The sequence below is a fragment of the Bombus pascuorum genome, chromosome 2, assembly GCF_905332965.1.
Source record: "Bombus pascuorum chromosome 2, iyBomPasc1.1, whole genome shotgun sequence".
Classification (NCBI taxonomy): Eukaryota; Metazoa; Arthropoda; class Insecta; order Hymenoptera; family Apidae; genus Bombus; species Bombus pascuorum.
Genome location: NC_083489.1, coordinates 7846041 through 7863210, shown reverse-complemented (window position 1 = coordinate 7863210; position 17170 = coordinate 7846041). Strand labels below are relative to the sequence as shown.

The 17170-nt window shown below is 33.9% G+C and overlaps 1 protein-coding gene across 1 annotated transcript; it reads left to right on the top strand.

Annotated features, from left to right (window-relative positions):
- Positions 1–4008: 4008 nt before the first annotated feature.
- Positions 4009–15442, top strand: LOC132904671 (uncharacterized). Its single transcript, XM_060955361.1, has 5 exons — positions 4009–4121; positions 4381–5029; positions 9062–9201; positions 9553–11454; positions 14763–15442. The coding sequence occupies exons 1-5, from the start codon at positions 4083–4085 to the stop codon at positions 15420–15422; spliced, it is 3390 nt and encodes a 1129-aa protein (XP_060811344.1). The 5' UTR covers positions 4009–4082; the 3' UTR covers positions 15423–15442.
- The last annotated feature ends 1728 nt before the right edge of the window (positions 15443–17170 follow it).

Below are 17170 nucleotides of genomic sequence, written 5' to 3'. Positions count from 1 at the left end.
TCCGAACTAATAACGTTGACGAAAATACATTTGAAAAATATGTCCCCAAAAACGATGTTTCTGATGTTCGATTGTCGAGAATCGAATGCAAATGTACAAATAATGCGCGTTTTTCTGCCGTGTATCTTTCTGGGGACTAGCAGGGCGAAGGAAGATTTGTACGAGAGGGACGATCGTGACGGTCATGTCGGGTCAAGGAAAGTTGAAACGGTGCAAACAGACAACGAGAGCACTGGCCGTGCTCTGTTTGGCGACCGCCGGATGCACGAGGATAGCAGACCACATCACTCGTCGACCCAACCGGATGCGTCGACATTGAAATACAAGCGAGCACTCGGTTTCGCTGGGCTCGCTTCGCTCTCTCATGCTCGCTTCTGTTGATATGACCCGTTCGTTCTGGAAACTCGCTTCTTTCTGATTGGCCAAATCTTCCTGAATGTTTGTCAAATCGATATCAACCGAAAATTGAACTATTAACGGGCTTATGAATTACGTGACCTATCTAATCGAATTAATATCGTAATTTGAGATTCAAGTGAAGAACAAAGGATTGTTTTGTTTTATATGATGTTTATCAAAGAGCAATGGAAATATTCTGCAGTGATAAATAAAATTAGAAATAACTAAAAAGTGATAGATAAAATTCGTATTTCTTTAATAGAGTTTATTGTGAACATTCAGACGTCTTTCATAAGTAGTGATTTAATTTGAAAGCATGTAGATTACTATCGCTTCTCCATTAACAAATGTTCCAAATATATTAAGAACTAATCGCAATCAAGGAATCTTATGTGGTATAGGTATCGAATAAACGAACCAATGAAAGTAGCCAGACATCTGTAATTCCAAGCAAACTTTAACCTAAGAGACTCGGAAAGATAAAGAGCTGGGAGTTCTCGAAGAAATTCTCGAGGTTAGGATAAAATCAATGTTCTTCGCGAAGGTGGAAAGTGTGACTAGAATATTGCGATTGCGAGCTTCTCAGATTCGGCAGTGAGCAGTAGTATAGTCTTGCATGATCAGCCACGTTCTCTGAACCACATCCCCTTTATGCCTTGATGTCCAGAGTTTCTTAAAACTCTCGTGTTCCCTGGCAATTACTGATATTCCTTGAATCCCATAATTCACAGATTCTGAGACATTTATATTAGACTCGATGTGTCCAGACTCGGCATCGTATCTTACGAATTCACAGATAAATTTTGCACGGAAAGTCCATTGTCATTTGTGGCAAATCGCACATACAGATTTTTCTTTTCTTCGTCGACGAATATAAGGTTATTTGCGTGAAAACTTACGATTTTTCATAGTATCGGCAAATTTTCTATGATCATTTGTTTATTAATTAATTGTAGCAAATCTGTAGAGATTTTGATCTTGGTCATCCAATATCACAACCCGTGTATCTACCTTTGTGTAGCTTGTCCTTCGTAATCATCCGTTAACGTTATCCGAGATTTGTAAGTGGAAGATGCCGATAACTCGCTACTTATCAACGCGATACTGATTATTCACAAATATTATTACCTTGTTACTCGATTTCGATGTTATCGCTTTTCGATTCGGTGTCCGAAGGTTCTCTAAGAAATCAGTCCTCTAAATCGGAGGTTTTCAAATCTTCGATGATATTCGCTTATCATGGAAATATTAAAAACATTTTATCATAGCGTCAATCAAATCTCAAGGTTTAATTGGAAAAAGAAAAGTCTTTAAATAGAATCTCGGCTTAATGTGACATTAACGATGGAAAAATTAAGCAAAGACGAAGAAGAATCGAGCATACCTAGCTTACGTCAAATGAACCCACGGTTTAACTTTTACGAGACGCTGTATCTCACCCATAAGAAAGCTTCGACGAGCTTCATACGATCCATCCGTCCAGTATCGAAGTTCGTGGATGGAAGGATAGGTCTCGTTCGTCCCTTCGGAGTATTTTATCGCGTCGCTTGCAATAAGATTTTCGCTTGCAAGAAACCAGCCAACCAGTCGTGGGCGTGGATCTTGAAAGGACGAAAGAGAATGAGAGCTCGTTGTTCGAAAGAGAAACGAAACAGAGGAAGAGGATCAAGGAGCGGAACAGGAAGCTCGCGCACGGGAGAGAACTGCCGGGGAATCCAATCTCAATAGAGTTAAGTGTTTGAGAGTAAAACCTGGCCAAGACACGACCTCGATTACTCGCCGAGGATTTGTTACGGCCACCTCTTCCGCCGCGTTTCTTACCCTCGATCCCTTCGAATCGTCCGAGACTCCTTCTTCGTTTTCGATTCCGCTGAAAGCCGCGTCGCGCAGTTCCTAACGAGGGACGAGCGACCGAACTTTGTCTCTTTCCATCGACTCTGTTCCATCGACCTCTTTTTTTCGTCCATCAAACCAAGGGGATTTCCAATTGGCTATCGCGTTTGCTTCGCTGCCGGTCTTCCTCGTCAGATTACACCTGTTTCAACAGATTTCTTTGCGAGTTATAGCAGCAAACTCGCGAATCTTCCGAATAGAGAGTTTGAAATGTATTGTAGAGTACATGGCTCTGATTGTCTTTTAAAAAGTTTTAGACGTTGCGTATTGTTTGTTAGAAAATTGTTAACGTTATTATAGATGCCCTCCTATAAATGAAAAATGAATTTTCTTGCAGTGGAAGATTCACATAAGTGGTACATGAATATTTTCTAGTTCAGATATTTGCAACGTTACTTTTAGAAGCTATTTTTGATAATTACGTTATTCGGAGTAAAGATTTTTGCAGGAGATTACTCGTCATACGAGTGAAAGTAAAAACAAAGATTCCCAAAGTACATGGTCAAGAAGCGAATTGAGTTTCTGATTAATGGATAACAAGTTTAAAAAAACAAGAAGCAGATCGACAGATGTAATAAGAATGAGATTGACAAGGATAGCTAAATGTGAATGTATCTCAGAATTTGATCGGTTATCGTAAAATCTTCAAAATCGATCGGTCAAATAACATATTCAAATGTTCGTGGTAATGGCCCATTATGCGCTTATCTGGTTCAAACACAAACAGATAAGCGTGTAGGACACTCACTTGATGTTATCGACCCTTACATGCTCAAACATCGAAGCGATTAATTTTCTATGCGATAATTAAGTGCAATAGTAACACAAAAGCATCTTTTATGCAATGTTAATTGTGTGCATTCTTTATTGATTGAATAAAAATTTTTTATTAAGCCTCGATTAATCGATTGTCATTCTACAACCTAATTCTTTTTCTAAATGCATCTTCTAAAAGTAACCAAACATTTACCTGATGCTTTTTAGAAAACTCATCTTTTACGATTCAAGTTCGATTTCAGAAAGGAGTTTTGCTACTAATATCGAGATCGCCAATCAGAAACGGGTGGATCCTTAACTGCGAACACATTTTCCTTAGTTGTTCCCCTGTTTCGTCGTGAAAATCCTCGAGACCGTTATGCCAGTAACGATGAGCCCACCATGGGAGGCTGTTACCACCATGTGCTGCCATAATATCGAGCAAAAGTTTGCCTGGCCAGTAGTAGAAAATAATTTGATACGACTCACCGTTGCAACTTGAACGCAGGTGGAATGTCGAACCTTTTGTTGTCCTTTTGGACAGCAATTACGATGCCGTTCTTGTGGCATACTGCAATTAAATACCTCAGAGTCTTCCGTTATTGCTGCTTTCTGAAATCGTGCAACGATGAATTTGTCCCTTTTTATTTTTCTATCAAGCTATGTTATAAGGTTTTGTTTGTAATTAGCTCTCTTACGTAATATAATTCTGAAAACGAACGACATTAACATGGTGACTGGACGAAGGATATTTTATATCAATATCGTAATAAATAGATAAATTCTTTTGAGATTATTATTATTAATCAGGTTACCAAAAAAAATTATGCCATGACTTGATAGGAATAGATCGAACTGTCATATTGAAAGATAAATATCACTAAAATGTTTCGTCTTATCAATATGTCACATATCTGTGTTTAAAATCCCAAAAATATAAAAAACATTTATGAGTATTAATTGATATAATCTTATCGTAATGAAGAGTAGACCAGTAGTTAAATGTGTATATAAACGTCTGGCAGTCTACAGTGATGATATACTTAGTTGAATCCGTTCACTCAAGCAACATGGTGAGTAGTGCACAAAACGATTTAATATACCATTGAAAAAGATATTCTAAATATTATACAAGTACATGTAACATAAATATTACAGACATTAACTTGCTATTACTATCCAGTTATGAAAGATTTATTTTCATCTGTTTCTCTATATTAAAAGTTACTTGCATTTTAATTTGCAATCTAATCGAATTTATTTTAAATCTGTATCTCGAATAATTTTAATTTCAACCATAATTATTCGCGAATATTTCACATACATTCACAGATGAAATTCGCCGCTGTCTTGGCTGTTCTGGCCTTCGCCAGTCCCCTTAATGCCTATGTAGTCCCACGCACCGGAAACGGTGCTCTGGCCGCTGAGCTCCAGGACTTCGCCAACATTATTCCTTTTGACGATATAGTCGCACTCCTTCACGAATACATCAACCAAGACTCAGAAATGCAAGCATGGATGAACTATTTGCAAACAAACGAATTCAGGAACCTCGTATCTGATCTTGAAAGCATCCCTGAATTCCGGGACCTCCTCAACTACGAGCAAAATGCCGGTCTCGATGCGTACTACCTGGCGAACAAAGTCAATGATTTCCTGCATCTGTCAAAACTCGTCCCACCAAACCGCGCTATGAGGGCCGTCACCGGTGGAATCCGCGGTTTCCTCGATCAAGTTGAAGCAATGCTGCCTATGGAACAGATCCGAGCTTTGTTCAGGCAAAAGCTGGCTAACTCCAATGTGTTCGCCGACTTCATACATTTCTTGGGATCCCCCACCTCTCAAAGACTCGTCGACACTGTGTGCGCCAATCCTACCTTCAATAACGTCTTACTGAAGCTTCAGGGCTACGGTGTCAACCTTAAGAAGGGCAGAGATTTCATGGAAAACCAATTGGGTCTCCATGTCTCCTGTTCCGTTTAAATTTTTATAGCTCTTTTCTATATTCCGATATTTTTTTAAGTTTAATCAATAAATAAGCATATATATAAATACATCGCCAAATGTTGTTCCCTCAAAGTACCCTTTGCTCCAATCTTTCGTTTTCAACCTTCAGGAACTTTAAGGTGTTCGTTAAAGAAGATCAGTATCTTCTGGCATAATTTTGTAAATAATGATATTAGTAAATTAGTAAGTTGCAAGTTTAGATTTCTCTTTTTATAGTTTTATAGTTTTTCGTCGGATAGAATAATCAAAAGATTTATAAGATTTTATTAATACTAGTAACTTGTAAATTATAACTTGACAAATTTCGCTAACGATATTAGTTCAATTGTGTAAGATGACACAGATATTAACCCTCAATTAGAATCTTAGGATGAAAATCATTAGTCGTTGTCGTGTAAGGTATAGAATATAAATAAAATGAAATATTCTTTTATCCAGCAATCTGATGTCCAAATTGTTAATTATAGATTTGCAATATGACTTAAAAGTTACAAAGGAGAACCTATTAGAGACGAAATTTTAGACGAAGAACTAAGATTCTATTTGCGACTAAATTCTTAATTTCATCTTCATTAATATCATGCCTTGTATCTTAAGTCGTAATGTTGCAGTAGAACACTATGTGCTGGGAAACTTCGTAATTCTTTTCACGACATTTATAACATTCCTGGTAAATCGCGATCCACTTATTTGTACAACAAAATTTCTAAAGCACGTAAAATGTTTAAGCAAATATTTGAAAACATTCTGGAATTAATGGACTATTGTACAAAATATTCCGAAATAAACAGTTTCAATTAGAGATATGTTTCAGAATATTACGAAACAAATTAATTAATATAATAACGAGGAGGGGGATATAGCTTTAAATATTTTGTATTTCAAATGAAAAATATAATTATGAGTGTGTAAGCTATCTATAATTTAAAAACTCAAAAATGTACGAGTATAAGTGACAGAAGTGGAAATTTTTTACGGCTCTCACTTTTTAACGCCCCTAAAAACGTTAAACGTTAAAACCCTTAAACATTAAATTATATTTGCATGAGAGAGAAAGACAATAACTGTGATTTTATACACAAATTATGAAGTACTATCAATTAAGCTTATTTATATGTAAAATCATCTTTTCTTCATGCAATTTTCAGTCCTCTGTCATGTCAATACTACAAAATTTACTCCACATTTTATTTTCAATGAATAAATTTGATATTATTTACTTTATTATTATTTTCCTTTTTATATTTACTTTACAATGGGTGTATTTATCATTCACATTTATTTTTACTTTAATCGACTTTTACATCTCGGTTCCCTGTCTGCAAAATTATTTCTAAAAAGAAACCATGTGTATGGTACCAACAATGAAATCACGCGAAGTAAATCAAAAGTAATCAAAACAAGTTAGTGCATCTATTACGTTTTGTAACAAGTGGTCATTTTTGATTACCTAAAATTGTAGATTCGTTGACAATCACCTGTTGCTACCAGCCACCTTTTCAATCCCCTGGTACGTATTATATTCCAATTTTATTATCTTTTCTAAGTATTATTTAATGTGACGTAAATATAACATAGGCTTCCAACTTTCTTTTTAACATCAAAATTGAATAATAATTCGCTTGAAAATTTATAACATTCAACCTTAAAATTCCCAGTCTCCTAATCTCAGTCCTAATCCCCTGTCAAACAATATGATAGGAAACAGAAAGAAGCATCAGTGGGCTTGAGAGAGATGTATGCATTTATATAAAAGTTAGAAAATGCCTTGCATTGTTTAGGTAATGTCATAATTCAGTCCTGAACGTTAGAAGATAAAGTGCACAATTTATTTACTTTAGTTTACAATAAAGAACGCGGATTGATCACTAGTTTGTTTATGTAAGGAATAAATATTCGTTAGTTTTAAAAATGCAATAATTTTGTTTTTGGGTTTAACTGACAATTTGTCAAGATTGATGATTCATTTATGATTAATAAATATAGATTGTTTTTTTAGATTTAATTATTTTTCTTTCCACTTTCAAATTTAGCTGACAATTATCGGGACTGGTAATTAGTTCGTTTATAATCTAGGCGATTGGAAATTATTATTGACGTGTGATATTGGATGTCCAAATTTTGTAAATAATCCTTCAGAAAAGTAATTATCTTTTAATCAATTCTTTGTGATAGAAAGTGTGAGAAAAGATTATCTCTTTTTATTAAATAAAATAGTTAAATACAGATGATTACATGAGACTTTTAACGAAATCTCAGTCGCCAGTAGATAGTTTCTAAAAAAGTAAAATTACATGTAGTTATTCATTTGTTCGACCGCTTTTGTAGCAACGTTCTCTGTCACACCTTAAACTTGTTAAAATTCATAAATTAAATGAAAAAGTATGTGGATAAAATCACTGCTAAATAAATCCCACCTTTGCAGAATCGGCCTTATATAGGTTAAATAAATAGATAAATTAATTCTATGATAATAAATACTAATTAAATTGGAATCATTATTATTTCCGTGTCATACTGAATCTCACTGCTGCCAGCTTTAGTAACAGAACGTAAAACAATAACAAATAGATATTTTCAGATATGTGAAGTGTACAAATATACAAAATAATACGCTGGATAAGATACTCTCGATACATGATAATTAAAAGCAATACATCTAATTTTGATATTAGTTGATCATCAGCATTGCTTTGTATTTTGAAATAAAAACATGTTATCATAGGGACAATACTCTTCGTGTCACCACTTTATCTTATTTTTGGTCACAAATAGGACAGTTTTTCTAGTTTCTAGCAGGTTGTTTAGATACATCTTCACTCGCCTACAGTTTACTCGTCGATAGAAGATTCACATCAATTTTTTTATATCAAAAGGAATTGCTGGTGATAAGATGGAATATCCTACGAAAATCCTTAACGATCATTTCTACTGGTATGTACAATGAGTTGTGTACTATTGCCATAGAAACCATAGACTCGAGCAAATATAACAGAGATAAAATTTGTTAATGCCAGCGATACCATTTTGATCCTAATTAAGTGTTCAAAGATAAAGCTAAACGATGTTTCCCGCACAATAATCACCGTCGAAAAGGAAAAAGGCAATATTTAATCCTTTAAATGCGTGCAACCCCAGATACTTAAAATAAATAATTTATTTTACGAAAAATTAAGCTACATTTTGTAATATAACGAACAAATGCATCAAGGTTCTAAAAACAAATGCATTTGTAGCTCGTTGGATGTTGCGTTTAACAAGAGAATGCGTTGTGTAGAAATTTTACCGGAAAGTTAAGAAAAATGAAATTTACAAATACGATGCGTCTGCTTTGTTGCCTTAAATGTGCAGATGCAAAGCAAAAGTATAAAAGAAACAAAATGTTATTATCCAGACTGCAATGTTATCTTATGGGTTCATGCTATGATGTTTTGAAGTGCATTATATAAATTATTATATAAAGTGCATTATATAAGTGCATTATATAAAGGCTAATTATTTAAAAAGAAATTACATATGAAAAAATTAAAATGCGGATATAAGGTGTATGAAGATCACAGAAAAACGAAAATAAGTAATTTTAAAATACAAGAATCAATTTCATGTTAAATACATAGTACTTTCATTGGATTGTGGGATTTCCTTTCCAATTATCTTAGCTACCAAGGGACATAAAAGTCATGAAATTAACAAAAATAATTTCATCATGTTCTTTCCGCGCACACTGTATATATCTCCATATTGCTTATGCTAGATGCAAATAATACAGATAGTGAAAAAGTGGAAAATTTGTCCCTATATTTCTATATTTCATCAATAATAATTATAGTATAGATAGTATAGATAGTAAATAAGATTAATGATTAGTTACTTATTGCAAAAAATTTAATGTCGTATGAAAATAAAAATCGCGCGATGTTGATACTGTAAATACTACTGATCTATAAATGTTACACTGATAATCAATTACAATAAGGCACTAATCTCTGCAAGTGCTGAGACACAGGTGCACGTATAATGAAATCTTATCATTCTCTCAGGTATCTCGATATCTGTATTTATTTATTTGAATACGTTCCAGTATATATAAAGAAGCCTAGCCGACAGAAAATTCATGAGGTACTACAGTCTTTCCACGAAGCTACGGTGAGTTCACACATCGTTGTAAAATAAAACTTTATATTATAATTATTTTTCTATGAAAACTATTAAATACCTGTTGTCTAAATGAGTTTCTCAATAAGTTTATTTTATATTTATTGGCTTCTGAGCAATTTTATTTTCAAACATTGCGAATGAGTAAATTAAATTTTGTCATTGGGAAAATTTCTCCAAAACTCATCGAAGCTGTTTAAAAGAAACAAATTTTAACACGATCAATTAATCCGACCCCATTAAATGCGTTAACGTTTCGTCTCGATTTATACCATCGAAGATGCTTCCATTTTCATTGTGTTTTATTTACTATTGAATTAACTATGTATGTCCGTTTTGCAGATGAAGGTCCCAGTGGTATTGTTCACGGCGATATTTGCGTTCGCAACTGTGAACTCTCATTATCTCCCAGATTTCGGCAAGGGACCGCTCCATGAAGATATACAATACTTCCTGGACTTGATCCCGATGGACAAGGTTGCTTCTGTTATCCTGGAATATGCCGCTGAAGATTCCGAATTCCAAGAGCTACTTCAATACTTCAGCACATCACAGTTCAAGACAATGATCTTGGAAATCGAGACTCTTTACGAGTTCCATAAGTTCGCTGACTATTTAGAAAGAAACGGTGTCTACATTTACGCCGAGCTGAATAAATTAAACAAAATAATTGGCATTCCACCGTTCCAGCAGTTTAGCAAAACAAAAATCACAGGTGGAGTGAAAGGTTTGTTCGAAGACGTGAAGCAACTCATCTCTTATGACTTGATCATCCGTGGTTACGTGTACAAGATGAGAACATCCGACGCTTGGCGCGATTTCGTAGCCCAACTGAAGTCACAGGATAACCAGAAATTTGTGGATGCTCTATACGAAAACAGAAATTACCTCAGCTTCCGTGCAATGCTGGTGAAGAAAGGAATTGACATAGTTTTAATCGAAGACATCATCTACACCGTTCTTGGTATTGAATTCCCAATCTTCGAAATGCCTAAATCGGAAACCTTCGCCTCTGATGAACTCTCCAAAGACATTCATGACTTCCTGAACCTGGTTGACGAGAATAAAATAATGAACATCGTTATGTCCTACCTGGAAGACGACGAAGTGCAGAGGGCAATCGAATACATGTACAGCGAAGCATTCCACGATTTGGTCCGCAAGGTCGAAGCTATGCCAGAATATCAGAATTTGGTGAAGTACATGGAAGATTCTGGCTTGGATATGACCAAAGTGATCAGCAAAATCCACAAATTGTTCGGTATGGAAGACTACGTACCACCCATGGAATTGTCATCGATGAATACATTGTCAAACCTTGGTGGATTGAAAGCTCTGTTCAACGCTGTAGAGAATGCTCTCCCTTTGGACAAATTCACGGCCATGTACAATGAAAAGATGCACACCTCCCCTGCTTTCCAGAACTTCATGCAAAGACTGCACTCCGACGAATTCCAGAGAATCGTCAACACAGTTTACCAATCACCAATCTTCCTGGAAATGAGACAGAAGGTCATCAACGACGGAGTGGACCTTGTCCCTATCAGGGATTTCATCGAAAAGGTGCTTGGCATTCATCTTCCCAGAGTCAACTTCCGTGCCATGTTGCGAGCGGAAACCTTCGCCTCTGACGAACTGTCCAAAGACATTCATGACTTCCTGAACCTGGTCGACGAGAACAAAATAATGAACATCGTTATGTCCTACCTCGAAGACGACGAAGTGCAGAGGGCAATCGAATATATGTACAGTGAAGCTTTCCACGCTTTGGTCCGCAAGGTCGAAGCTATGCCAGAATATCAGAATTTGGTGAAGTACATGGAAGACTCTGGCTTGGACATGACAAAGGTGATCAGCAAAATCCATAAATTATTCGGTATGGAAGACTACGTCCCACCCATGGAATTCTCATCGATGAATACATTGTCAAACCTTGGAGGATTGAAAGCTCTGTTCAACGCTGTAGAGAATGCTCTCCCTTTGGACAAATTCACGGCCATGTACAATGAAAAAATGCATACCTCCCCTGCTTTCCAGAACTTCATGCAAAGACTGCACTCCGACGAATTCCAGAGAATCGTCAACACAGTTTACCAATCACCAATCTTCCTGGAAATGAGACAGAAGGTCATCAACGACGGAGTAGACCTTGTCCCTATCAGGGATTTCATCGAAAAGGTGCTTGGTATTCATCTTCCCAGAGTCAACTTCTTGGTATTTCAACTTCTAAAAGGAATCTTTCACTGAATAATGCTTGACCTTCTGAAACTCGACTTTTTTTGTGGCTAATTTAGAATTTAACAAATTGTAGTCATTTAATTTCCATTAAATCTCGAAAACTTACTGTGTGATATGTTCATTTTTCTCTTCTGAAGCAAAAATTCATCAACTTATAGAGCAACATATACTATACATATTTTAGTTTGAACATATTTCAAAGATTTCGCTTAATCTTGGCAAAAACAAAATTAGGTTAGGATTTATGTCTCGTAGAGTATTACTCTTACTGCTTGTATTATTTTATTTTATCTGCTTGTTTATTTCTTATTCTTTATATTGTTAGGCCACTTCAATTTTACTAAATTGTGTCTGTTTCTCTTCGTGCAAATCATCTTTATCCGTGTCTTCCCTATCGCGTTCAGCCACATCTATCATCTTTTCTTTTTGGTATGTTCTTTTCTCCCTTTTTCTGCCAATCGTTGTTCGCCTTCCATTCCTCAAGCTTCGTGGATTCAAGTGTCATTTCCCTTCTTTCTCACTCGTCCCTCTTATGACTTCCTGCTTCATTCTAACGCGCCAATGGCAAGTTCCAAGGCTTATTAAATTGTAACAATTTTAATTAGAGAAGTAGCGTGCACCAGCTTGTTCCTCCCCTTGTTCGTCCTTCTGTTAGTTCTCACCAGAGAAGGACAGAGTGAAAGGGTGGCTGAACCCCGCGGCAACCAAGAAGACGCGTCGGTTAAGACACCCCTTACTTTCCTTTTAAAAGTTAGCGCCACGTGCTCGAACACGGTCCTCTTTTATTTATCGAATAGCTACCGTTGCTACTTGAGGCCATTCGCTGCACCCGGTGCCCTTTTGCCTTTCTGTTTGATCAGCAAAACACAGCGTTAACGAATAACTATTTTCGAAAAAGGATGAAATTAATCATTATTCGACAAATCGATCTTCAACTTGCCAAGACAGGCAGTTAATAATGGAACGTGATTTTTTGAGATTAATCCAGAGTCTCGGAAAAAATAGTGATATGAGCGAGAGAATTTTTAGAGTGAAATTAACGTTCTGATGTAAAAATTTCTATGGTGCTTGATATTAAAACATTTTAGTGACCTTTGGGAAAGAAGCACTTATATGTATAATTATATCTATCTATTGAATCGCTCTATATGAATAAAGAGGTGAGGATTTTAATGATACAAAAATGGTGCGTTATTCTACTTATTTTAGGGAAATATACTACCTTAGTAAGATAAGCTATTTAACGAACAAGAAAGTGGTGTTTCATTTTTATTGGAATGTGCATAAGAAAATTTGTGACATGCATAAGCCATTTTTGATGTGATTAATGCTTGGGGATCCATCTTTGAAAAACTAATTCTTACTTAATGTTACGATAAGTATACTACTCAAGCTCTTTAGAATAGAAATTAAATTCTTTTTTCACGTTTTAGCATTTTCTTCAACTAAATAATATTGCACAACGCTACGTAGCTTGGCCACTTCCAATTAAACCGATGTTGATTCGATACTTGGAAATATAATCGGCAATTTTTATATCGGTGGTAATCTTGTAGCTTTGCCTGAATTATCAAAGAACATTATTACCGATTTACTAGATTGTCTACTTATCTGTTTCGATAATTTACACTCTGCTATACCTACACGTTAGTTAAGTGTTTAATAAGTTATCATTAAATATATGATATGTACGGCTTCTTACGTTTGTCGGTAATTATCCATTAATTTATAAAAGAGATACATGCAAAGTAAGTATGATGAATGAAAATGTATATTTCGAAATAATATATATATATATATAGATAAGTGCATGTTGTCTTAAATAATTAATAATTCACATATAATAATTAATTTAATGGTGATGAAGAACCAGAAACTAAATATATTCTGTCATTATTAACTTCGGTTCGAATTTATGTTCAACGTTAATTTGGTATTCAATCTATGTTTTCGCACAGTTGGCTGGTACTGTACAATAGCGATGTTTACATTGATTGTCACGTCCGATTTGCAAAATTTTACTACCGTAATGAGTTCGTAATTCATAAGCGTCGACATAGAGGACGCCACATAAATGTTTATAACAGCAGTCTAACAATTATGTGATGATTTCTTATCATTTTCAAAAAAATGACTGCACTAATTGCGTCGATTTAAAGTAGGTGTATCATAGATCTCATTCAGCAATTAACATTTTATTTGGCTTAAATTTCACATAAAGCTATAATCGATATAATATAATTAATTATGATATCCATTAATTTTGCAAATTTTTAAAGTATTAACTTCGTTCAAGCTAGAGCGTATAAACAATATGATGCCTTCAGTGTTTCAATTATCTTGATTATATTTTTAAAAAATAATTATCCATTAAAAATTATGAGTTTTACTTTTCATTATGAAAACTTTTTGTGATATAATATTAACACGTAATAATAACAAAAATGTGTTTTACATTACATTCCGTATATTTGATGTATGATGCAATATAAAATACAGATAATAAATAATAGATACTAGATAATAGATAGATGATAGATAATGTATAGATGATAAATAAATAAAAATATTTCATATTTTACAATCCATATTACATCCAAACGTTCTCTTGACTCTGACTGCAAAAAAGTGAAAAATATTTAATCGAATAATTTTTCCATTGATAAGTAACATTAGAAAGCTTATAATTTCTAAAAATATCGACATACATGCATCGATAAAATAGCAGTCACTTTTTATTACTCATGTTACTTGTTATTTTTTACACTACTCATCCTAAAATTGAGTTATAGTATTATTTAGATTAATTATCTATTTGACGAATCAGATTTGGGAACGGCGTTACTCGTGTCTCATTTATTAGTGACCTTTTTAATAATGACTAATTCAAATAATCTTATCAGAATGAGTAAGTCAAATTCACCGTGATATATAAGACGCAATGAAAAAGTGATTGGCGTTATTATTCTCCCGGCATTAATGAGAAAAAAAACCGAGGTCCTACAGTAAGTAGCATATAGTTTTAAGTATAATCGCAATCATTCATAATTCAAGAATTAATGAATTAACCGCAATTCATAGTTCTAATTAGAACCATTCGCATATTATCCTGAAATTAATTAAAAATTTTTATTCCTATATCATTTGAGTATATTGTATAATAACATATACATACCAATTTCTGTTAATTAACATAAATTCTATTAACGACACTGTATAAATAGATTGATAATTCCATAATGATCGAACGCTAAATCGTTTCAATAAATTTCATCGCGGTTTTCCATTTTTTCATAATTTATCCCAATTTTCAGATGAAATTCGCTATCACAGTTTTGACCATCCTGGTCGCAGCCAGCCATCTCAACGCTTACCAATTGCCAAGCATTGGCACAGGTGCCCTGGCCAAGGAATTGCAGGATTTCGTGAACTTGGTGCCCATCGATAAATTACTGGAGCTCACACAAGTATATCAGGCCAGAGACAAGGAATTCCAATGGATTATGACTTTCTTGCAATCCGATGATATGAAGGCCTTCGTCGACGACGTGGAAGCTTTACCCGAATTCGAAACCCTCATGAACTATTTGCTAAACCAAGGTCTTGACAGTTACACTTTACTGCAGGACATAAAAAAATCCTTGGCAGCGAGAGTCGAAAAAACTAAAGTGAATTCTAATCTTAGAATTACCGGAGGAATCGCAGGTTATGTAAAAGATGTTTCAGAGGTAGCATCTGTGTACGACTTGTCGAATCTCTTCGAATACAAGGTTGTGACTTCTAAGGTTTTCAAAAATTTCTTGCACGAAATTCTATCTCTTCAGTACGAGAACCTTTTCACAAGTACCTTCACGAATCCTCATTTCCAAAGAATACTAGCACAGCTTGACTACCTCTATATCGACAGCAATACGTTCCACACGAATTTGCCCACATTTCTTATAGCTAAAGCGTTGATCTATAAATATCTTTAAGTATTACAGATAAGTTTGTACATATATAATTGTCTAAAAAATTGACTTGTAACATGTAAAATTATTTCATATATATGTTTGTTACTTTTAGAATAATATTTAATAAATGTATTAAGTTAGTTGACATTAGTAAAATAATGCTGTTCTTTCTTTCCTGTTTTTACAATTTTTTTATTATTAATACTTGAAATTAATGGTAAAATATTAAATATTTGTAGAAAAAGAAGTAATATTTTATAATCTACGGATTAAAGTTTTATTTCCATGAGAAATTTTGAATAGAAAACTCCTGCTTTTTAAAGTGAAATTGAGCGAAATGAATAATTCGCGTGTCAGGAAAATCTGTGTGAGAATTGTTTAAAAGTTGAAATTATTTAACTTCTCATTATTAATTTTCGTGCTGTTTCCTAACGAACATTACATCATGATCAAAAACTGTAAAATAGTATCTATGGCTATCAATCATATCGATATAATCAAAATTACGAAACAGTAGTAGCCAATGTAATTCTGTTCTTATCAGATAATAGAATTGGAATAATAGAACCGAAATCTCTAAACTTAACAGAATGTATAAGATATAGTAAAGATATATGTATAGTAAAGAATTTATAACAACTACAAGTCTTTCTTAATTTACAATTTTTCCCTAAATTTGTTAACTTCCATTCAGTCGTAACAAGATGTTACCATACAATAAAATATAAACTAAATTTCTCACTATTTATAGATAAATGAATGGAAAAATATGAAAAAAAACAATATACAAATACAGACACTAAAATATTCCTATATGTCAAATCAATTAATCTGAAAAATTCCTAATATATCTATAGTATAATAAAGATGAATAAGCCTATATACAAGCTTATATAGTCAAACATCATTTATTGATTGTTGGCGAAGGATAATAGCAAATTTTATTATTATCACCACTTATTATTTAATATGATAATACTAGCTTAAAATAATGCCTTAATGAGAAAGATCGGTTCATACATGGAAATCATTCGATGTTTGGACTTCTTAATTGTATACACCAATCAAATTTATATTAGAAGTTAATAGCTTGCTTAAAATATATTTTGGAGTTACCGTTTGCTTTTATCACACATAAATAGTACTTTAAGTGTACGATATAAAATAATAATTGAAATTAAACATTGCGACACGATTGTACTCGATAGATTACGATTACTTCTTCAAGAAATTTATCATTATTGACATTATCTTGACTCATGGTAATCTGTAATGTTATATAACTAATAGCCTACCTATTTTTTGTAATAGATAAGGAATGTGTATATGTTTCACGTTTTTTTATTGATGATTATTGTTTACAAGAAATCTTAGATATATTACGAGTGTTAAAAAAAAACTGTTTTGTAATATATCCTATTACGCAAAGGATGCGGCTGGTTGTAATTAAGCACCAATTTACTGTTTCTTAAATATCCATTTCCTGAAAAGTTATCCCGGTAAATAGCACTGATGCATCCACATTATTTGTGTGGCTTCATGTCACGTTACAATTATGATGACTTTTTACAGTGTAAAAAAATCTTGCATTCAGCTAACAAGCTATTTGTAAGCTAGAATATAAGTATACTCCGACGATTTAAAAATAGCGCTTAAAAAAGGTACTTTAAAATCTTAATGAAACCGTCCCTGACACAAGGGTCCGTCGCAAAATATATTCCTATGCAATAAACTACCTACAAAGAAAATTTCTTACTATCTTTTCATCA

Bases quoted from the DNA above. Each gene is read 5' to 3' on its own strand.
- LOC132904671 (XM_060955361.1), top strand. From the start codon at position 4,083: ATGATATACTTAGTTGAATCCGTTCACTCAAGCAACATG. The intron at 4,122-4,380 runs GTGAGTAGTGCA...ATACATTCACAG, and splicing joins CCGTTCACTCAAGCAACATG to ATGAAATTCGCCGCTGTCTT. The intron at 11,455-14,762 runs TGAATAATGCTT...CCCAATTTTCAG, and splicing joins TTCTAAAAGGAATCTTTCAC to ATGAAATTCGCTATCACAGT.